This window comes from Poecilia formosa, unplaced genomic scaffold (assembly GCF_000485575.1).
Source record: "Poecilia formosa unplaced genomic scaffold, Poecilia_formosa-5.1.2 Scaffold22, whole genome shotgun sequence".
Classification (NCBI taxonomy): Eukaryota; Metazoa; Chordata; class Actinopteri; order Cyprinodontiformes; family Poeciliidae; genus Poecilia; species Poecilia formosa.
Window position 1 is genome coordinate 1,047,131 of NW_006799961.1, and position 23,723 is coordinate 1,070,853.

Here is a 23,723-nt window from a genome sequence, read left to right on the forward strand (position 1 = left end):
CACTTTTTACCCTTTACCAGATCTACTAGATGCAATCATCCACCTACCCCATGTTTGACTGTTTTGGCGGCATGGGCAGCTTTCTTTTTGGCATCATAATGCTGCAGGATGTCTATAACAGCCATGAAGTAAACCTCCTTTCTGGGAGCACCTGTAGTTTGAAGCAAACCAACTTAAGACAATGTATGCATCTGTAGAAACGGTTACAGGAAACAGACATTTACTATAGATTTGTGAAAATCAACCCTCAGCCACTAGAGGGAGCTCTCAGTTCTATTTAACAGTATCTCCCCATTGCGTTATAAAGCTGACGCAACCGATTAGACAGGCACTCACTGTCGTTGCTTTTGATGGCGTAGACGTCAATGGTGGGATCGAACTCTCCAGGTGACAGCGGCTTGGTGCTGTCCAGGGTGTTGCTGGGACTGTCGGGGGGTGTCCCGATGACCCCGCCGTCGCTCTCGCCCTCTTCCTCCGCCTCAATGTCCTCGGTCTCCACCTCTTCCTGCTCGGCTCGCTCAACGTCGTGGATCCCCACGAGCAGACTGTAATCCATGAGCTTCAACTGGGCCAAGAACTGAGGAGGACGGTGAGAGGGTTGAGCAATGGCAGACACAACGGCAAAGTGCGGAGACGTAACAAGAACCGAGACGCCCGCGTGTCCGTACCTCCACGTCTTTCCTAAGCTTCTCCAGGAACATTTTTTTGTTCTCCCCGTCGATGTAAATCTTCTGCCCGTCGTTGATGAAGTCATTGTCCTTGTAGGTGGGCAGCTCCTTAGCCTGTTCATTAGTGCCAGAGATTAGCATCAAGACAGAAACAGTTCAAACTCCAAGACAAACTCGGGAATACTGGGCTAAAATCTAAAGACAAGTTTATTCTTGGAATACAAGGAGGAAGAAAAGTTGCAACGCTACCAGCAAGATACGTTTTTTCTGGATGCTAAAAAACATCTGAGCAGCATAGAGTATGTAAATCTACAAGATGTTCTACTCGTTTTGCCCAACATATTTCATTGTATTTCGAAAGGCCCAATCCTCAGTCAACATTGAATGCCTCAATGCTTCTGACAGAAGATCTTGCATGTTGAAATACCCCGTGTAATGACAAAGTTTCGAGTCTGTGGTCGGTTGATTACCGTTTTCAGATTCAGTCAAACATCAGATATATTCCTGTTTAACACAGTGCACAGTGCATGCAGCATGCTCACAGAAGAGTACAGATCCAGCTGATGCATCATCTGCACTTTTCGAACATTTTCTTTTGGAACGGGTTAACTTTAACTCATGTCACATATGCTTACAGTGCTTCAAATGCAACTTGCAGATCCATACGCTCTGTCACTAAGAAAAGGCAGACTTAAAGGGCATGTTTCATTGATCTTTTTTTTTTTTTACAAGTTGTATTTCCAATGATAACTTTTGTTTAAAGGTCTAAAAAAAAAGAGCTGAAAATGACAGTGAGGTCTCCAGCTGAAATACAAGTTCTTATTATGAAGAGTTATGTGGCAATTTGTCCCATGAGGACGAGGAAGGCGGGACAGTGAGCACCATGGAGACCTGAAATACTTTGCTCTAATAAAACAGATGAGAAGGCTCTGCTGTGGAAGCCATGATGTGGACCAAACTGAAAATACTGACAAAAAGTCTGGTTTCAAAAGCGCTCACTTAGGACTCATATGCTTTGGGAAACAGTGAAAAGGATAACTGTGATCCAAAGAAGGATTTGTTTTGATACTGATGACCCTGAATTGGTATGAAATATGCCCTTTAAAGCCGTATAAAGAGGTGGCTTTGTTATGAAAACCAACCAGATCAGACGAATTGTGCAAGGCTCTTCTAAGATGCAAGACAAGAAATGGTTGGAAATACCACAACAATTTGATCCAATGAAGTCAGTGTATTTATAGGATTAATTCATACATATCAGCCAACTTGCAAAATACAGGACTCTCCAGACTAGGATTTATTATCCTTTTATTAAATTGCGCTGCAGTACTGCCCACAGCCTGTAGGGGGGAGCATTGTTATGGCGGGGAAGGATGGGGAGCCAACTTTTGAGTCACTGAGGAAAAATAAGAGCAGGAAATGAGGTAACAGGGCAACAGCTGCAGTTTAGCTACTACAATGTTTCTATAGCAGCAGGAGAAGAGCAGCAACACATGACTTCATAGCAACTAGACTGTGCATGGACAGGACAACATTGACACACATTCATACACATACAGACAAATCCATTTCACAAACGGGGACACTGGGAGCACATATATACATCCAGACATAGACCTCCAAATTGCAATAAACGTGGGATGCACAACTTGACCGACAGGGACACTTTATGGGTGACATGAAATAACACATGACAATGTATCTATGAGGCTGAATCCAGAGAGAACAAAAGTTGGAGAACCCAGCACCTAGGCTGATGGATTTGCTGCAATACTGACAGCAAAAGTAATGTGTATGACTCTTAGGTGTGTGCCACTGATATAGAGAAGAAAGAGGGAAAACAGAGGTGAATATCAAAAAAAAAAAAGAGAGAAAAAGAGGACTGCTGAAGAGGCTTACAAAGCTTTTCCAGAGCCTTGAAAAATATAATCTACTTCTCTTTTAAGACTTAACACAGCTCTTTTCATTACGCCAATGGCCATTAAAGTTGTCACGGCAGTAGGCCTTTGAGACAAACTTGTCTTAAAAATATCACTGGGGTCTTAAGGCTGCGATCTCAAATAAAACAAAAATAACTATACAGCTGCTATATCAATATGCTATTACATTTATGTAATATTACTTAGATTTTGATGCATTTCTAGAATATAAAAAGTACATCAAGCTGACATTAGCTGGGTAATTAGCTGGGCTATGTGCTCCGGTGACTAGCCTGCAGGCCGCTGCTTTACAGACATTTCCCCCTAGCTTACCAACTGTGTCTTCAAAACTGAGTTGGTGGGGCTCCTTTAGTTTTCTCATCATGACTGTCCATGTTTTATTATTATACATTATATCCCAGCAGCTAAGTACTGCTTTACTGGAAGTGAGCATGAAGTTTAACACCGCCTTAAGGCGCCTAGTGCTCAGCATAAGGCAGTGGGGCCTGGCGGGATGGTAAGCCCCGTTTCACTTTTTGCTTTATACAGCAAAAGAAAACGCCAGTGCTGTTGCCACTTTTTCTTACATTAAAATTATTTTATACAGTAAAAATAAAAATGGTTTGATGGTAGGATTGGGCAACTATTTTTTTTAAAAATCCCCCCCAAAAAACCTTGGACATACCTTAACAACGGTAGAAGATACTAAACACTAAACTGTCTTCTTGGACAGTCTAACTTTACTAAAGTTCTGTTACTCTATTAAGAAGAAATTAGCATTCAATGTATGACATCAAAACAAATTAGTTCTGATTGTTAAGCAACATAAAATAATTCTGAAAAATAAAAAGTGAAATTCAATTATTTCTGGTGCTCAGGTGTTTCAGATACATGCCGGTGGAACTGAGTGGAAACAAAAGTGTCTGGCAAAACAGAGGAAAAAAAGTCGACTGTAGATTAATGGAATACGTGCATATTATGGGCCTAAAATAACGGTGACTTGGTGTGGAGAAAACAAAAAATTAAAAAAATAACCAGTTGCAAAAATAAATAGATATGTCATATCACAGTGACAAAAAAAACCCAAAACAAAACAAAAAAAGAATTGGTTTAATAGATCATGCCTGATATATGAGCCCTGGTTCTCTTACATCTCTTACGTGTTTCATGGCACAGTAAAAGCGTGTGGCAATCCGCAGTGTTTGCAGCCTTTGCTGAACGTTACCAGATTTTTGCCGCGGGGGCACATCCTCTGGTGGGGGTGGCTGCTAGAGAAGGGGAGGGTGGGGTGAGGTAAGGACGGAAGGGATGGAGGAGAAAGGAGAAGAGAAGAAAGAAAAGAGGAAGGAAGTTGGAAGTAAAGGCAAAGTGTTTCAAATTTAACAAGAGCACAATAGTTTTGTTTTTTTTCTCGTGGAGGAGGGTTGGAAAGGGCATCATGCGAACGATCTGTGTGGCACTTTCATGTGCCGACTCCAGAAGATCTGTGAGTCTCCAAACACGCTCCTTCAGGAAATAGGGTAAGACTTAAGAAAGATAGACATAAAGATTGCTCCTATTAGTTACACACTTTATAGGATTATTTCCCCAATGTTAGACGAATATTCTTTACAAGTCTTTCCAGCCTGTTTTTATTGGTTTTCTAACCTTTTCCTGCCATAAAGCTTTCACAGAGAAAGGAAGCAACCTGGCACAGCAAAGTCTAAAGAGGAAGGATCTGGGCCTAGGTAGAGCAGGGAAACCATTAACTATATATTTGGTATTCCAAAGATCTGCAGTCAGCTAAATTTCTGAACAAGTGCGGTACTATTTCTAAGAGCTTACGGTTTCTATTTAAAGGGAGACAAACATAAGGCAGCTCATATTAATTTTCTCAAAGTAGAGCCATGTGCCTTCAATAGAGACACCAGCTGGTACTGCAGTTGGGAGAAAAATAACCTTACCGAAAGGCTGTGTGGGCTGACACCTTAAGGAGAGTCAGACAGCTAGCTAGAGATATAGAAAAGCATCCTTTACATGGAATAGTGCAATAAAATATCAAAAATATCCTAAGGACAGCATTTATGTGGCTCACCGCAGGCAACTGGCATGAGCCGACACACCTGTCAAAGGCTAGTTAGATGTAGATTATGACCTAGTTAAGTTGCCAAACAACAAATCCTCCACAAACACTATGAAAACATGTCAGTAAAGCGAGTTGCCGTTTCTGCGACAACCAAAACCAGAGGCAGCAGCTACAGGAACCACAACATTCATTTCACGGGAGAGAAAAGCCCAAACGTCATACTGTGGTATGGCTTTAACAGAACACGTTGACATCGTGCAGAAGAATGGCGCTGATGCTGACACACATCGAAATGTGCTAGGAAATAACAACACTTCATAAAAGGATGCAGAAAATTATTAGATACCATGCAGCTACATGCGTGAGGAGGGGAGAGGGCCATGCAGTTTGGAGAGAACCGTACCGTGCTGTGCTTGTTGTTTGTGTGTAGTGCGTTCTTCCACATACACACAGCGTACTGTCATGGTGAAGCACGTATCAAATGGCACAATGCAAATGATTCTTGATCTTAGTGGCGAGCTGCAGTGTGTACGACTTTGATGTTAGTCGGAGTGGATGTTAGTGTAATGCTTTGATAACCACTTGAAAAGTGCAACGTCTCTGGATAGATGTGGACAGTAAGTGCATATGAAGCCGTGTCATTGTCCTGGCACATCCTACCTACGCTTCATGCCTAAACCTTTACTCTTAAGGAATGTTATTACAGCACGCCCCACAATTATTGACACTGCTAAATATTAACCTTGTTTTGAAGCAGAATTAACTTTCTTTTGGGTACACTTTTTCAGCAGTGTACCCACTGCTGTACACTGTACATTGTAAATACCTGTAAATGTATTTACAGGTATTTACAAGAAATACCTGTAAATACATTTACAGGTATTTCTTACCTGTAAATGTAAGCATTTACAGGTCAGAAATATTTTTTTAACCCTCCCAGGGTCTTCAGAGACAGGGTTAACTAAACACCACAAGCGTTTTACCCTGTGTGTGGTCGAGTGGGGTTGCACTAAATCATCGTGCATTTTTACAAGGTTTCTTGTTTTGTGTCTCGTTTCTGCAACTGGCGGTGTGACGGATCACCCACATCACCTTGAATGTGTCCATGGTTACAATTATAGCAATATAACGTAGTGATGAACAGTGAAGAGAGAAAAAAGGCTCAAATACTCACTGTTGGAAACTTGATGCAAAACGTAGCATCTTAGAATTACCAAAGCTACTAAATGACAATTTACATCATAAATGTAAATAAATGGAGTTTGCTAAACTTTACTGGAGCAATGGGCTTCAAGTTATTGTATTGAAAAAAGAAAGTTGCTCCAGATGTTTTAGGTATAAAATAAGTAATAAATGTTGTAAAGGACCTCATGCCATCTTAGGTAAGGTGGAGGATATGTGATGCTGTGATCCTATTTTTCTTTGGAAACATTCATGATACCATGGACACTAAAGCAGTTCTAAAGCTTCTCAAGTACTAATCCATTTTGAAAGAATGTGTGACATTGGCAAACAAATCTAATTGGCCAGTCAAAGGGCCTTTGAACTGTGTAACTAAAAACATATGGCTACATACAAATGGTTAATCCGAAACACCATCAATCTTTTGCAATGATCTAGGTCTAAACTTCGTAGAAAATATGTGTGGTAAACTGAAGCAAAGGGAGGGTTAAAAAGGACTGAGGACCTAGAGAGATTTTGCAGTGATGAACGGACTCAAACTTGACTTAAACTTATGAAAAGCTTGATATTATATATTTAAAAAACCCTATTAATCAGAATATTAAATTTTTCAGAGTGATATTATGATACTGCAATAAGAAAATAAACGTCTCCATACTTTTCACATATTATTCGTTAATAATTGTGGAGAGTGCAGTAAGTATGAACTTAATATTGCGACTTTTGACATTTCTAAGGGTATATTAACCCAATTCTAAAAAGGCAAAAAAACAAAACTAAAGGAGACTTCTTAAATCTTCCTTAATGAATATGATGCAAACGTCTTGCCTGTTTTGACACAAATGCATAGTGTTGTTCCTTCAGCTCTATTGCTAGACAGTAAACTGTATTTCATAGACAGCTGTGCTGCCGAGAGAAAGAGGTCACACAGTGGGGCTCACGTGTGTGTTAATTCCTCAGCTGCTCTGGCTTTCCACTCATTTGTTTTAACCCCGGTGATGTTTTGTTTTCATTCCTCCAGCTGCAGAGAGCTAAATTTAGTTAGGAGATTCCCTGAAGTCTTCTATGCTTCAGTGCTTGGTGCCCAACAACTCAAGCTCCAGTAAAAAAATAAAAAATAAAAAATAAAAAAAAAAGTGGAAAGCTCACTGCACTCAGGAGGAAACGGTGGCTACCTTACACAACCAACTGGGGGAAAAAAAGATCCTACTAAGGACAATCATTCCCTCAAAATAGCCCTAAGCCGTAGCACCAAATCACTGATGTATGAGATGTAGCAAAGAGCTCAGTAAAAAAAAAAAAGCCTTTAGTGACTCTCCTATACCAGTTTTTGCAATTTCTGAGGATTATTTTGTGAAAAATACATTCAATAGTCAAACTCCCTCAGTAGTGTCAAAAACAGAAACGATTTTCCTCATATTTTCACACAAAGTATAGACGCAACCCAGTCAGGTACACACAATCACACACATGACTATACAGAAAGACTACTCAACTGAGACAACATCTGACTGAGAAAAGTTCCTTAACATAAACCCAGACACACAGTTTCACACGCCTCCATTTTTCGCACAGACAGCAAGCAGGGAACCTATGTGAGCCGCAGAAGCAAGGTTAGAGGGGATGCATGTAAATCAACGGGACACAAAAGGCATGCAGCGGCTAGAGAGGGGATGGAGGGATGATGTGGGTTCTGACTGAGAGGAGATGGACGTTTTGCTGCTGTCATTTCCCACCCAAAGGAAGCAAAGGCAAACACCGAAGCGGTGTTCGTCCGTTTGGGCGATGACAGCGGGCTTGGAACCGCTGGAAGCTGTGTGGGTTTTCGACAACACTAGAAAAAATGCAGGTTGTTTTCCATCTCATTCTGTTATTTTTCACGTGGCTTTGAACTGACATGTAGCTCAATCAGGGCAATTGCATAGTTTCTGGGAAGTTTCTGTAATTACTCATTAAGAAGTTTTTTTTTTTTTTTTTACAAACGCTTCACAGGTTTTAAACTAAGCTCAACACAAAACGTAAAGAACGCTGATTTGGTCTATTTTCTGTAGGTTGTAGCAAGACTAAGTAATATTATTGTAATAAATTTTACTTATTTCCCCTTAAAGAGAATCATGTTTGTAAGGAAAATGCATTTGTGGGTTGAGCAGCAGAAATGAGGATATGGGTTGCTCTAATGAAACCCTATAAAATCCTCTGTGGTGTGGTGGAAGATCTTCCACAACGTAAAAACAAGACTCATCCTCACTGAAGGACATTTCAATGCAGAGATGAGATTCTGCAACCAGGGGATTTCCAATGTCTCTTAAGCACTGGGATTAGGTTGGGTGTGCCGAAGTGACTAAAACAACCACTGGATAACTTGCAAAAAATGCTGGTTGAGGAATGGGATGCCATCCCACAGCGGTTTGTGACCAGTGTGAGAAGAAGGTGCCAGGCTGAATAAAATGTTAAATTGCCAATATGGCCCAATTCTTCAAACTTTAGTCATGAAATCAAAAAATGGACACTAAGGCTAAGGACACTAGGACACTAATTGCCTTAGTGTAATTCAATGGCTAAAAATAAAATTTACGATTTTTTTGTCTTGCTTTCTTTTCTTAAAGATTATAAATTATAAAATAGATATTTTCAAAAATTGGCTTATTTCAACCATCCCTTCTGTGAGCTGTACAGCATAGTATTAGTTCAAGCCTATGAGAATACGACGTTGACATAATAGCAGATTAAAAACTCAATTTTACCAGAAGGATTGAAAATTACAAGAAAACGTTTTAATGAGGAAAATGCTTGAATAATTAATTTTTTGTTATTTTTTGTGTTCTCATAAAATTACTACTTCATTCCCCAGTTATGATTTTATTCTGGTCTTATTTCAACTTTATTATCAAATGATTATTTTTGTAATCCTACGATTGTATTTTTAAAACATGATGACTATTTTCATAAAATAAGGAACTCATAGCCTTATGCTTAGAACCTCAGTTCAAATTCCAAATAAACAGAAGCTGTAAAAAATAGACAGAAAACTAACAAATCCAGCCGCATTTAAGGGGAAATAAACTGATTTTCCAGCTGTAAAAGGCATCTTGCCAAAAGGCCTTGTCACAGCAAAAAATACAAACGAAAGTTAACTTTTATTTTTTTTTTGGCAAAGCAAATTAATTCTTTCTGAAGCATATTATGAAGGTAAAAAAGGGCTGAGAAAACAGTACAAACACATTTGTCTATGTTTAGCAGTTGATTCTGGCTCACGGCAGGTGACTGTACCTTTTCCTTATCACTGGCCTCTCTCGCCACTGTGGAACCCTGCAGAAAGAAAATGAACCACTGTGAGAAAACAGTACTAACACACAATTAACAGGCAGGTTAGAAGGAACAATAATTAGACCATAGTATTTTTTTTTTGGTCTTCATTTGCTTTTTAGTATACCCTCCCCTCTTACCTTTAGATCATATTTTTTGTAGACGGAAAGGCGGTGGGAGAAAACATTGCGAGTAACAATCATGTAGGTCTCGTCCCCGTCCACGGTGAGACGGTACATCCCCAGAAACTGAGGCAGTAGGGTGTTGCCATGGCACTCCACAATGAACTACCAAAGGAGAGAGGAGAATACAAATTTATGGTGCTTTAAGATCACAATGGCTCTTTGCAGTGCACACAAGTAGGTTGGAACAAAAACGAAGAAGAAAACACAGCAGGAACCCTTTAAGAGCGTTTTTTTGGTTATCAGCTTTGAGGTGATAAATGGATATGAGGGCCACGGGGCCCTCATGTCTAAAGGCTCTCATAGGGAAACTGTACTCAGTCCAATTTTATTGGAATAATTCTTAGGAAATAAAGCAGTAAAAGACAACATCAAAAATGAAAAATGCAAAATAAATGTCAAATGACTGCAATTCATTTAGTTATGTCATAAAACAAGAAGAAAAACCATATTTATGGAATTTATAGAGACCTCTTCAAAATATGTAAAAAAAAAAAAAAAACAACAATTTAGTTTTTTGTATAGTAAGAAAGTAATTTTTACCTGATGATATTTCTTTAAAATGTTGTGCATCTCGGCCACATCCTCGCTGCTGATGGTTTTGATGACATATCGCTTATCATAAGAGGTATGAAAGCGGGCCCCGCTGCGACCCTGGGCCTCACTGTTCAAGGGAGCGCTGCGAGTCAGAGAGTTCTGCAAAAACAGAGCAAAGGTGGCAAAACTCACACAAAAGATATAGTATGATATAAAGATATACTATTGGAAATTTGAGGTTTATATTAGATTTATACTCCTTACATGTTTTGTGCACCACAACCACATATTTTAGTGCATTTTATATGAGACATTGGCACAAATATGAACATAATGAAGCTAAAAAGCAAGTGAACAGGATTTTTTAATTTTATACAAATAAAAATCTGAAAAGTGTGGAATACATTTGTCTTAAGTCCCAAGACAATACTTTGTAGAATCATTTTTAATTACAGCTACAAGCCTTTTAAGGGTGTGCCTACGCCAGTTTTCTATACTTTTTGTCAATGACAGAGGAATCTTAGAATAGGCCTTGAAGTCTATGCCTGAGCATCATTGGGCATCAATTTTCAAATCTTGTCAAAGACTTTATTAGACTTAGGTCTGGACTTTGACTGGGCCATTTAAATATATGAAAATTCTTTTAACAAAGCCATTCTATTGTGGCTCAGCCTGAATGTTTAAAGTTGTCCTTCTACTGACTCTTCACCCAGGTGCCAGGTCATCTGGATTCTACCACAGATGCGTTTCACCATGGAGAAACGCATCACAGTGACGTACAGAGCTAGTTTTCTGAAAACTACCCAAAAAGTCACATTTTGCTCTCATCTACTTTGAGCACCTGTTTCACATAAAATCCCAATAAAACATATTGATGTTTATGGTGGAAAAAACTCCTCCTCCAACAAACTGGATAGAGATACCAGATCTAAAACGTAGCCTGACATATTCTAACGAAACAGATTGGACTATATGACTGAACTTTCCGATCCGTAATGTCCGTCATCCACCTTCGACTCAATGCTTCCCACGCAGCAGTCTGAACACGCGAGATTCTGACCCCTGTACACATGGAGGCAAACAGCTGCTGCCCAGACTTTGGAGTCCAACGTAACATGATCCAACATCTCCTGGCACAATCCCTCATTCACTAGGAATTCCTCACCCACCAAATCCTTTTCTTCTCTAGAAACGACTAGAGAAATGCCTCTTCAGAAAGATAGAAAATTATCCTGTAGAATGATTTCTTAGAGTTGATTTAGCAGGTCACTGTATACCACCGGCTGGGTTTTTCTTAGCAAATGGGGGAAAAAATATTATTACATTTGCACTTTAGGGATTCTTGAAAAATGTTTACTTGATATTGTTACAAACTGAGAACTAAAAAAAGACAACAAAACAAAGCAAAAACAATAAAAAAAATCTATAAACTCTACACTTTAACCCTATAGGGAAGCAATTTAGCAAATTCTACTCTTTATTTAGACTGGAGAGCTCCCCATTCACTCCAACCAACTGAATCCTAAAGTAAACATTAAGGGAGGACAGCTGCAGTGCACTGGAACACAATGACCTCCAAATACTGCCAAATCACTGACTGCACTGGGAAATGGAGGCTTACTGGGAAAAAGGGAAAACAAAATCAAGGAACTGCAAGATTTGGAGAAAAAAAAAACCACACATCGACAGTACTTCAGGGAAGATCTATATTAACTGGCAACCTCCAACTGATTCAGACACATTTACACAGGGATTAAAAAGAATAAATGTGAAGTCTGTTTATACCGAGAAATCCTGGTCGTCAATACCGAACCTCTCCCTGAGGTTTCGGAACACGAGGGGGCAGTACTCCTTGAATTTGAAATGGCTCGGCATGTTCTCCCTGCAAACACAGAAACAAAACAAATCAGGAAACACAAAGAGCTTCAAAGAGCTCTTCAGGTGGTGCAAGTCTGAAATGTGATTCTATTTAGCCTTGCAACAATTTAAGGGACGAGAAATATGTCTAATTACATTGTTGTAACATTTAAAACACCTTACTTGTTAAAGAGGTGGTTGTCCACTTTAATCTTAGAATAGGCCTTGAAGTCATCTGGCATGAGCATGATGGGAACCTGAACGTGGCTCAACTCGTTTATCTGCGCAGAGAAACAAAGAAGGTCAACAGGTCAGCATACTTGTACTAGAAGAAATGAAACAATGTGATGGACTGGCTTCCTGGTTTGTTGTCAGGGAATGGACAGACTAAAATTTGTAACATATGCTTTGAGGCATCATTTCAAATATTTTCTTCAAATCAAGAAGAAAACTTTCTGTTATGACCAACAGGGAAAAAGATAGTGATTTGGTACTCTAAAGAAACAAAGCTTTTGCCAGAACTAGCGTAACCCTGACAGGAGAGAGATAGACCTCCAATAACCCAGGGCTTGTGACGCATTAAAAAGAACCAAAAGTTCGAATTCTGAAAACTATATATATATTTAAAAAAAAAGCCTCCTCTTTCAATGTATAAAAACGTTTTATGTCGCTACATTTTAGGGTTCAACGGTCATTTTATCAGTAGTTAGTACAAAGGTTGCCTTTTTAACATATTCACATGACCAAGTATTCATAAATCCTGATGATTCTAGAGAGTGACATGGTAATGTTTACACTGTACTCATTTTCAAAAGAAATATGCTTTCTTACTTTGTCAATGACCCACTGATCAAAAAAGAAAGGCATCAGCCTGGCCTCAGACCTGCACAACACTAAGCAGGAGTGGAAAATGAATGAATGATTATGCCAAAACATACCTTCATCAGGTATAGTGCTCTTGATTTGATAGTAGAGCAATCTTAAAAAACAAATACTCAAATCATTGGACCAGTGTATTTTCTTTCTTTTATATTTTAATCAAAGCACAAAGACTAGGAAGTTATTATTAGGACTTAAATAAGCACAGAGAGTTCAGGCCTGGACCAATCCCCACGTCTAAGCTCTTGGTATTATGAGAAGTCTACAAATGGTGCCAAAACTGTTGAAGTTTAGAGGTGTTTAAATAGACAGATTAAAACAGGTTGGAGACATCAGAGTAATGAAAAAAAAAAACCTCAAAAACCTTCAGAGTCTCATTAACATTTAAATAAAGTACGAGTTAGCAGAGGCATGAGGTGCTGTACAACTGAAAAATAAATCAGATTCATTCTTTTAGCCTGTTTTGTCTGCTAGGCTAAGCTGTGTCACACTACATTAGGGCTGGGCGATGTGGCTGCAAAACATCACAATGTAAGCGTTTCATATCAGTTGATGTCAATAATTACCGATTCATATTTTTGTTTTCAAAATCTGAAATATTGCCAAACTTGTGACATGAAGAAAAAAAATGGATACAAAAAATCAGGTTGATTTTTCAATAAGTGATGACATTACAACTAGCATTAGAAGCTGCACAAAACTTTCTACGAATCAGAAATTTCAAAATTGTGCAATTTTGGAAATTACTTTTGAAGTTTTGGTCTAAATTAGAGCTCGACAATTAACTGCATTTTGATTTTGATTTTTGGCCCCAAACATTCACAACAAGAACGTAATTTTTTTTTTTTAAAAATAGCGATTGTTAAAATGATTTTTGTTACATTATGCAATGCAAGTACACCTCTCCTGTTCTTTAAATACTTCCAAATTAAACTATTCAATATTCACCTAAATAATACTGATGAGGATATTTTTCCAAAGCCCCCACCAAATCAAAAATTCAAACTTTAAAAATGACATTGATTTTATTAAAGCAGACACAGACCATCACACCGAGTTAGACTTTACATTCAGTGACTGTATATTTACAATAATGAGTCAACAGAATGGAACGCAAGGGGACACTTGACATCCTGGCACATTAATAAAGCCAAAGGGCTTCAAACACTTACGGCCCCTTTCAGGTATTTCCACTTCTAGCTGGCTCTGCTCCACATTGCTGCATTACGTAGACCTGACATTTGTTATGACAGCAGGCACAGCTTGATAAACATATGATGTGTGTGTGCTTGTCTATGTGCATGTTTCTTTGTGGTGGCCTCCAGGCAAGAATGCTGGCAGGTTGCTGTATTTGCTCTCTATTAACAACCTCACATTTCAGCAAGCATTTTTTTTTAAATATTGGTGATCTGAGATTGCTCCAACATTCAGGTCTTTACGAGTTTTAACATTTATTTACAGAACCCAACACTGTTCATCATTAAAACTTAAGAGCATTTTGTTTTGTGCTTTTGATGCCAGACTCGTTTTGATGAATTTACATTGCGGATTTATTTAGTTTTAACAAATCATCCATTCTTTTATTTATATCTAGAATTTAGCTCTTTAAGAGAGCCGCCACTGTGCCTTCTTTGTCATTTATGATCATGCTAATTTATCTCTTCTGCTCTTATTCAAGGACAGTTAAAAGCAAAAGTGCAAATTTTGATTTGGCTCAATGATCACACCACTCTCAACTGAATGTAATCATAACTGTGGGAAAAAAACCACCAACTTCTCCTTCCTGGCCTAGCGTTAAAATGCACAGTGCCATACTGACACAAAAGCTTCAGCATGACTGTTCACATCTGCCGTTAAAGTCCATCCTGAGTAACCAGGTCTGAGTCACTTGGTCTACATGTTTGTGACACATTGAATTTATTAGGTGGGTCAGCACCACTACAAGTTGTTAAACCAGCTGCAGAAAAAAAAAAAGATCACCACACTGGAAATAAAACAACTGAAAAAAAAAAAGATCACCACACTGGAAATAAAACAACTGATCCACATTGACTAATTTTAATTTGATCAGCTCTGATTCGTGATTTGCAAGTCAAACACTGTTTTTTTCACCTCCCTCTAAAACAGAAAACATAAGATCTCCCACTGTTTTCAGACATCAGCTGACAGAAGGCAGTCCCTCCGGAAGTTGCCATGTAGCGATCACAACTATTAATGTTAATTCGCTCATCATTCGAACATTTTGAGCAGGCTTGAAATTTTCACCAGTCATAGCAACTTCTCTGCAAATCTGACCAATCACCTTAAAGTTTTCTGCGTTTCCTTCTTTTCTGACCAATCCTTGCATTCAGCTGAATTTTTACCAATCCACAAAACCCCCTTCTAAATTAACTTCCTGTTTAAGACGTCTCTTAAAAGTTTAAAAGCTGAACCTGCAGGATCAAACAATGCATTATGGTAAATGGTAACATTTGGCTTTTTGTTTTTTTGTTCAAACTATTTTGAGATTTTTTCCCCCCCAGAATTTGCTTATAGAGTGTACACAGATCATGTTGACATCAATGACCAATTCTTCTTTGGCATTTTGAAAACTTCTCAAAATATGATTTATTTGTATTAAAGGTGCCATTTCGATAAGAACTATGTTAAAATACTGTTTTTCCATAAGGTTATCTGCAGCAATTAGTACTTTTTTGTAAAACAATGTTATGGCAAAAATAAAGCTTAAAAAATAGCGACAACCTCAAGGAACTGATTGCTATGCAATAAAATTATTAAAAATAAAATTATTTTCTGACCAATCACTGCACTCGGCTGTGATTTTAAATAAAAATACATTTTATTAAGGTTAACAGCATATAGTATCTCCTTCACTTATAAAGCATCCAACCATAAGATAAAAGAAACCACGGAGAAAGCGAAAGAGAGTGGCTAAAAAGAAGAAAGTAAAACTGAACAATAGACAGCAAGGAACAAAAGATATGGAAATGAAGACACTTGAGTGTCGGAGTCAGCAGATGCCATATCCGAGTATGTTTCAGCACCCTCGTGTGACAGGCACTGACGTCACGCTGGGGGTTATAAAACAGATGCACCCTTGGTACTCAGTAGGGAGATGTCACCTAATCAACAAGGCTTGGTTTTACACACGAGCAAAGACAATGCCTAACAACATACACAGCCTGAAGTACACAATTCTTGACATAAACAGGAAAAGATGTAAAACTACAATGAAAATATTTATTTGATAAAAGAAATGGCATGATTCTCAACACTTACAAAAAAAAAAGAGCCTCACATCTGCTGCACTGACTATTTTTGTACCATTACCGATTTTAGTAACAAATGTCCCCATTTCTTCCTTTGAATTTTTCTACTTCAAAAACGTAAAAGGGTAGCTACAGCGAGAGTCTTTATTGAAATGATAATTTAGGTTACCATGCTTCTGCCTCACAGTTAAGACTTTGTTTTGGATAATAAGCCATTTTTCAAAATGCAGCTCCTAAACACTGTTTAATGTTCCTCTCTAAAAGATGTGGTTCCATCTGTAAATAACATTAACAGCAAATAATGTCTACTAGTGGTTTTTATTTTGAGGAGAGCGGCTTTTACGTTGAGCTTTAGCACATGCCTGCGTGTCTTTACTCATCCTCCTGCAGTTATCAAACTTGCAGACAAATTTCACACCACCACTTCCTTCTTGTCTCCATGGCAATGAAGACTGGTTTTCCGGCCCTGGGTGAAGCAACTCTGCTATGTTGCTCCATTGGACAGGAAGTTGGTGAGAAAGAGCATGCTCAGTCAGCACATGGCATAACCTTGTTTTTCTGAATGTTGACTTTACTAACTTTCAGCAGATGGCACCTTGCAGAAAACTGAGGACAGAGATAATACATCTTGACACAGCACACAAAAAAGCCAGGGCTGGAGGGAAACATTTGAAAAAGAAGAGGAAATCTATGGCTAGATAAGCTTTATTCTGATCATCTGCTTCATCATCTCTAAGTAGAATTTTCCACTGGTAAAATGTGCACTCCCAGTTCCTCCTAAACTAAATCTACATTACATAAAGTCAAGAAGTAGTAACACAATTTCGTCATATTTTAAAATGAACAGTATATGTAAATTAAATGTACTACAAGCCACACAACTCTACATCTAATATGAAAAATAGCAGAAGTTGTTGTATTCGTATTCAAGAGATTTCTCTGCAGATACGCTCTGCAGTGTGACGGTGTTAAAATTGGTTTTGACACATACAGCTCCTAAGTGTTGTAGATCTTTTTCAAGGAGCTTGCATGTGAGAACAAGCAGTGTTTGAAGCATTCACTCTGGGGAGGATTTGCAAAGTTGTTCTCTCGAGAAGATATTGGAAGAAAAATCAGTGCATGAATTTTTTTTTTTTTTTACAAAACTGTTCCACAAAATGGCCACAAAAGGCAAACCTTGCTTACAGCCACCTCGGTGGTTTAGCCAGCCACATCCTACATGAATTAATCAGTACGGCAACACCAGAGTGACAGAAGCACAGGAGATCTGAATGGAGCGCTGCAGACTTTGTCCACTTTACACCTACTTGTTAACTCTGTTACATCATTGACGTACTTGTAAACACTCCCAATGCTCGTTTAACACGCATAAGGTTTGAGAGGGTTATGTAATATGTGAACACAACAGCTATTCTTTCCAAAGATTTTACTTTAAATAAGCCAAAGTGTCAGAAAAAAAGGTTTTTTGCTATACTGTGATACGTTTTACCAAGTTGGATGTTGTGGTGGATGTTGTGGTTGGATGTTTTTTGTTTTTCTTCTTTCTGGAAGTGGACACTACCAATACCTCACCAAGCTGCCAGTTTTTTAACAAAAATTAAGAAATCAGATGTTTGAAAGTAGCTAACCTTGAGTCTTTTCCATTCAGCAACAAGATGATTAACCACTGCAAAAAGTTTTGTTATGAGACAAATTCCAATTTGGGGTTGAACAAAAGGGGGAAAAAATCTGATCTTTTTCTGATCTGAACTCTGAACTTTTGATGGTGTTACTGAGAAAAGACTAAAAGTTTGCCATTTTCACAATCAGAGTTGTTTAGATTGAGACACAGAGATGTGAAGAGTTTTTAAAAGGAAAATGTTTTCTACAACATCTCGTGACATGTCTGCAATTCACTTAGACTGGATAAGAGCAAGATTTTAAACAGATAACAGTAAGGTTGAGTGGAGTAGCTTCATTCAAGCTGTGCTATTTCAGACTTTTGGGACATGTATCATTCATATACATGATGAGATTGGAAATCCTCTGGAAACCATTAAAGATCAACAATTTGTTGGCAGTACATATTGACACTCTTGTTTTCAGTGCCAACTGTGCTGACACCTAATGCAAAATGCTGAAAACAGTTTAAAATGCCAACCTTTTCATTTTTGCCTAAACTTTAAAATGCTGATAAAATACTGTTTTACAGAATTTACTTCATCAAGGGTTGTTTGAACAAAAAGAGTGTTTAAAAAAAAAGATTATACACCAGAAAACAGCTTACAGATGGAAAAGTTTTTAAAGTGTGTGTCTAGCCATCGAGGAGTTAAGATTTATTTGAAAACGTGGCGCCAGTGGTGACTTAAACATGAAAGTACTCTAGAAGTTGCATAATGCTCAACCCACAATAATCATCAGGGACACCAACATGTCAAATGGTGGACTCGTCATGTTTCAATCACAATTGCGGTAATACAGGACACAAACTTTGCTGCTCTAGAGCTCATGTAACTCAACTATCCTTGAGCAGGCAGACAGTTTTTCACCTCCAACTACTCATGTAGGCTATTTGTGACTTTGTATTAAAGTGATCTTTAAAACTAGCCAATAGATGTACAGAAATTCACATTTGATTCTCACCAGGCTCATAAACAAAGCAACTGACAAAGTCATGTCTTACAGAAGCCTCAAAGCTTTTTTTCACTAACCACAGAGTGGATGTCTTTAGCTGCACCTGATAAATGCACTTAAATGCCTTATAGATTACTTTAAGTGTGCAATGTGCAAAGATGGAGGGTTGGAAAATGTTTAGGCAATTGGATGAAGAATAGGGTCTGTGAATGACAATATTTTGTTATTCTACTTCTTTTTTCTTTAACTCAAAAACACCTAAAATCAAACTGCATCTCAGATTGCGTGTGAAACTTTGTAATCAGGCTTTGTCACAAGAAACTGACAGCCCTGTTTCCTGTGACTGGGCTTAAAGCTTAAAATTAGATCCTTTACTTCATTTCACTTTTACGTAAATAATATAGTAACATCAATAATCTGGTATTGCCCTGGTTTAGTATCTACATTTTCAAACTATCAAGTTCTCAAAGTGTTTACTAAAAAAATGCTGGCGGTTTCTGACTCACACTGAATAAAAAAAAACTAAATGTTAAACAGAGTGTTAAATTGTGAGAAAATAAAGCATCCCCAGCTCTACAACCCACAAGGGGACCATTTATCCACCGGATGAGATGGCAGCCAGAGTGTTTTAATCTGCCTCATATTTATTTAGTGAGTTGCTGTCTCAGATCACTTTTTCTTTAGTTAACAAACAACAACAGTTTGAATGTTTTTACAACATGGTTATTTTACCACTTAACTATTTTGTATTTGCCATTTCATATATGGACAATGCACTTGAGAGTATAGACCAGTCATGGAGCTTTTCAGCACTTGTTAGTATTTAAACAGAAAATGCGTTCTGGCATATGTAATACTTTGCTCTTGTGGAACAGGAGCTTTAACAATCTATTTAATTTCTTCATAAACATCAGAGTAAATATCTTAAAGACGATTTATCATGATTTATTACTACTCAGCTTCGTAGCTACCACTCTGTAGGGCTTTAGGCAAAAAGGCTTTTCCTGTCTTTCTGCCACATTGACAAAATTCCTCCAAACAATACCTTTGCTTTTCCCTTTCTGACTAAGCACAATCATAAAGGCTGAATATACTTGCTACATTATGGGAGATTAAAACTTCAACTGGCTCATCTTTTTTGTTGGCATTTTGGTTTTTAGCCATAAATATCCAGGTGAGCAGCTGGTAGGAAAGAGATGGACAGAGTTGTGTACCTGTGTCGCTGATGTCCAAAATTGTTTGACAACTTGAGGAATAAAACATCTCAGTTTTTATCCATTTTGACCCAAATGCTTTGGTATTATTTAGTGTCAATTACACTGAAATATTAATAACTTTATCATCCCTATGACCAGTAACTCTTTTGCTTGTTCAGCATTGACGCCGATATTTTGTAGAAGCACTGTAGTGCTTATGTTATGTGCTTATGCAATATGTAGAAATTACATAATGCCTAGTTCACAAAGCCAGATTTTTATGTGGAATTTTGCCGAAAATCTTAAGAACGCCTGAATTATTGGGATAATGTTAAGAGATATTCCTGCCATATGTTGTGTATCTAGAGGGATCTGGTCCACTTGGATGGACGTCAGGACCACTCCAATCTAAAATCAGGGTTATTCAACATGTTTTATTATCTTGGTCTGTGTTCCCTGAGGAGAAATGACAATGCAGCCTGTTGAATGTGACGTTTAGCCAATCAGAAAGCAAGGTGATAGAAACATGGAGCTGAATCCAAGACATACAGAAGACAAAACAGCTGCCAGGGTGCACCAGAAAGTTCGGCGGACATTGGAGACATATTTGTTTTGTTCTTTCTTCTGTTAAATATAGCTCAGAAACTATCGCCATTGCTTCTTCAAATACATCATGTTTGCTTATTTTGAACTCAAGTTTTGTCTCGAGAGTTTTTATAAGATATCCTGTCTGACATCTGAATGTTGGCAAGTGTAAATCAGTTTGTTGGCTCAATATGACACACTGTGCGACCAGACCTGTTAAATGTAAGATTTTTTTTTTACCATCTCGTGTTGTCTTTCAAAATTCAAGTCCTGAAAATTGGTTGATAAGTTTAAAGTCTTGCTGTGTGAACCACAGCAAGTTGGCATTAACTCAACTTTATCAAAGCAAAAATGTATCCATGCTTTTACAACTACAAACATTTCCTCCTAGCATAGATACAGTCTGATGCTCAAGTGAAGGAGGAAGGCAATCTTAGACAATATTTTATGCAATTTCATCATATTGCATAAGCACTGTCCCTCAACTAATTAGGAAAAGGTGACATTCACACCAGAGGAAAAAAAGTAACTGCCTTAGTATGAAAGGAATGCACCTTCCGATTGGGTATTTAGCTCTTCTGGCCAAACCTGATTATTTAATATACTGCTTGACTCAATTCTAACAAAATTATCTGCTTTCAGACATATGTGGGAAAAATCTTGTTTCCTCCCATTTTCTGATATGGCAAAGAAACTGGATTCAATGCCATGTTCAGATATATGGCACTGAATGTGCGAAACCCCTGGAATAAATGGAACGGTACTCAATTCTCATTTTCAGATCAGGCCTCTATAAAAAAAATAAATAAAAGGTTGATCCAAGAAATGCTTGATCTAAGAGAAAATGAAAATACTGCCCATGGTAACAAAACAGCAATGTTTTGAGTAAGCAGATACAATTTAACACATGCCTCCAACAACTCATGCAGATATACAGATTAGTGGAGCACAGTACACAATGGTAAAAAAATATTGTTCTCTTATTTGAAACAAAAAGGAAGTTTAGTCAGCAGGAACAAAAGCCCTTTTAAATTAATGTTTGGCTGTGGGACTCGAACAACATCAGAAGATGCCTTTTCAGTCTTTCCCCTAGGGTATCAGGAAGTGAGGTATCACCTTTTTTGTTTTCTTTACCCGGAATCAGTAGACATATTAATGGTGAGTCACTCCAGAAGATATTTATAGTAACCTTCATGCAATACACAGAACGAGACTCAGCTACCTCGATTAAGAGAGACACAGGAAAGATAACATAACATCCCTCCTCTCTGTACCAAGATAAGGTAATATGAAATCTGCTGATCTGCTAGGAAATCATTCAGCTGAAGAAAATTTGAGAAAGTTTTATTATATGCCAGTATATAGAAAAGCTTGTGTCTAAATATGGTTAATTATTTTTTTATGTTGGTGGATTCATCCAAAGATTATAGAAAAACTACTGTGAATTATGTATGAGATATCTGTATTTTGTTTGCAACGTGTCAAAATGTGAAAACAACTTCAATTATCTTACATTTTTCTGCCAACACAACAATTGCACCAGTTTTTATAAGACCAATTTTACTGGCCTAAAAGCAGTCTGTGGGGTTTCTTGTACTTAAATGTGTTAGGCAAGTGACCAACCACGCCAAACTCTGGCTTTAAGAGTTGATATGTTGGCTAGTTGGATTTGTGGGAGGGGGTTGCATTTATGGAACCTGTACATCAGTGCATGTTTTTGCATGTTGCTGCAATCTGGTTGCATTCTCAAGCCTCACCCTGAAAATATTTCATTGCACTGTCTTGTTATTTACAGACTGAGGTTACTTTTGAAATCACTTTAGTGTAGTAAGTAACCCTATAATAACGCCTTCATTAGCCTTCACACCCTATCTCAGTGGCTCAATCTGGTGATTTGATTCAGAATGCCAGTTCTTGAAGAAAGCAAGTAGTACTTTCTAAAGCGAAACAGCAGGAGATGTAGCCTAAAGGCATGAGAAGAAAAGGCGCTGGCCGATTCCCTGCTCCCTAAAATGCAATCCAAGAGAACAGTTTGAACATGCACACACTCCTAATGTGTGCCTCTTCACCACAGTTCTTAAAAACACAACTCAGTGAAAATTATGAAATTTAAATGAGACAACTTTGTGTTTCTAGGCATGTTTGAATAAGCAGTGTTGTAAACTGGTGTATTCTTTATTCTTTATTGGTGTATCTTTTTTTAAGTTTGCAACTCATACAAACTGCACATTTAAAGAGTTTTGATAGAGAAAATATAGCTTCCAGTTTTTATTTATTTGTAGGTTTGTCTCATTTGGTGTCAGAAGATCAATATGCAGATCTCTCCAGAAAGCGAACTAATGCTGAGCAGCAAAGCTGTACGGAGTAAAACCTGCTTTGAACTTTACTTTGCCCCCAGGCTTAACACCACAGCCAGGTGGACAGTAATCCAACCAGACTACAGCTTAGATAAAGAACTACACCTTTGAATCTTCAGAGCTCTTGGCTCTTCTGAGGCTATTTTGAGGATGTGTAATCCAAACCTAAGTGTAACCCTAACACTGCACCAATAAGCACCTGCTACTAAGTGAGCATTTGCGGGGCTAAAAAGAATTTAAAAATAAAAAATAAGCCAAATCAAACTTTTGACGATTTCCACAAACGAGAAACACTTCAAAGAATATGCCTCTGTTAAGAATGCTCTTAAATATTTACAATAATGCCATTTTATAATAATATCTTCCATGTTTTGTCTTCTGTTTCAGCAGCATTAATAAATAAGACTCTCGCCATGCTATCATCTAAAATCCATGGCATGGCTGATAAAAAATTCAACAGTGTTCTTTGAAATATGTCTTGTTTGAAATTTCAGTCCTGTGAGCTCAATTTTGTTTAACTTTACACATATTTTAGAAATAATTTTAGCTGGCAGCCATAATATTTTATGCAACAATTTAGCTTAAAACATCTTGTATTTGTTTTTTTCTGCAAAGAATGTGAATAGTATTTAAAAAAAATCCCAAAAAGCAACTTCTGTCTTTTTTCTCCATGGATGAATTGGTTCAGTTTGGTACCCTTCTGAAGACACAACTCATGTAAACAGATAGCTACAATAAACATACTCTATTTACATTCACAAACTGCACAGCTCTCACCGGTAAACTAAAAATCCAAAAAAGGAAACAAAAAACTGAAAATGAGCAATTTAATTAAAAAGCACCAAGACCTTAAAAAACCCCACAGCTTGTATTAAAGAATCAGTAGAAATTTTGCATTTTTTGTTGAGGTGTACGGTGCATCGTAAAATATGCAAATTAGGCCAGTTGAAATATAAAATGTGTGATTCAGTTGTGTTAAATCAGAATCTACTTGTGATTTTATCTGCCTTTCACAGAATGACTACTGTAAAACAACGGAAAAAAATAAAATAGACCCCAAATTAAGTTAAACAACAAAACTTGATCTCCAAAAAAAAAAAGGCGGGGG

The 23,723-nt window shown here is 37.8% G+C and overlaps 1 protein-coding gene across 4 annotated transcripts in view; it reads right to left on the reverse strand.

Moving 5' to 3' along the window:
• pip4k2aa (phosphatidylinositol-5-phosphate 4-kinase, type II, alpha a) overlaps window positions 1-23,723 on the reverse strand; it is a 37,988-nt gene that overhangs the window by 4,061 nt on the left and 10,204 nt on the right. Inside the window, exons 2-10 of one of the 4 annotated variants that reach the window (XM_016669369.1) lie at window positions 11,900-11,997; window positions 11,645-11,741; window positions 9,866-10,018; window positions 9,281-9,427; window positions 9,105-9,143; window positions 3,748-3,855; window positions 669-782; window positions 337-577; window positions 48-151 (exon numbers count right to left, since the gene is read on the reverse strand). In XM_016669369.1, coding sequence (XP_016524855.1) covers window positions 48-151; window positions 337-577; window positions 669-782; window positions 3,748-3,855; window positions 9,105-9,143; window positions 9,281-9,427; window positions 9,866-10,018; window positions 11,645-11,741; window positions 11,900-11,997 — 1,101 coding nt within the window. Of the gene's footprint in view, window positions 1-47; window positions 152-336; window positions 578-668; window positions 783-3,738; window positions 3,856-9,104; window positions 9,144-9,280; window positions 9,428-9,865; window positions 10,019-11,644; window positions 11,742-11,899; window positions 11,998-23,723 lie in introns of all 4 variants that reach the window. The other 3 variants (XM_016669368.1, XM_016669367.1, XM_007547875.2) reach the window with 3 other exon arrangements.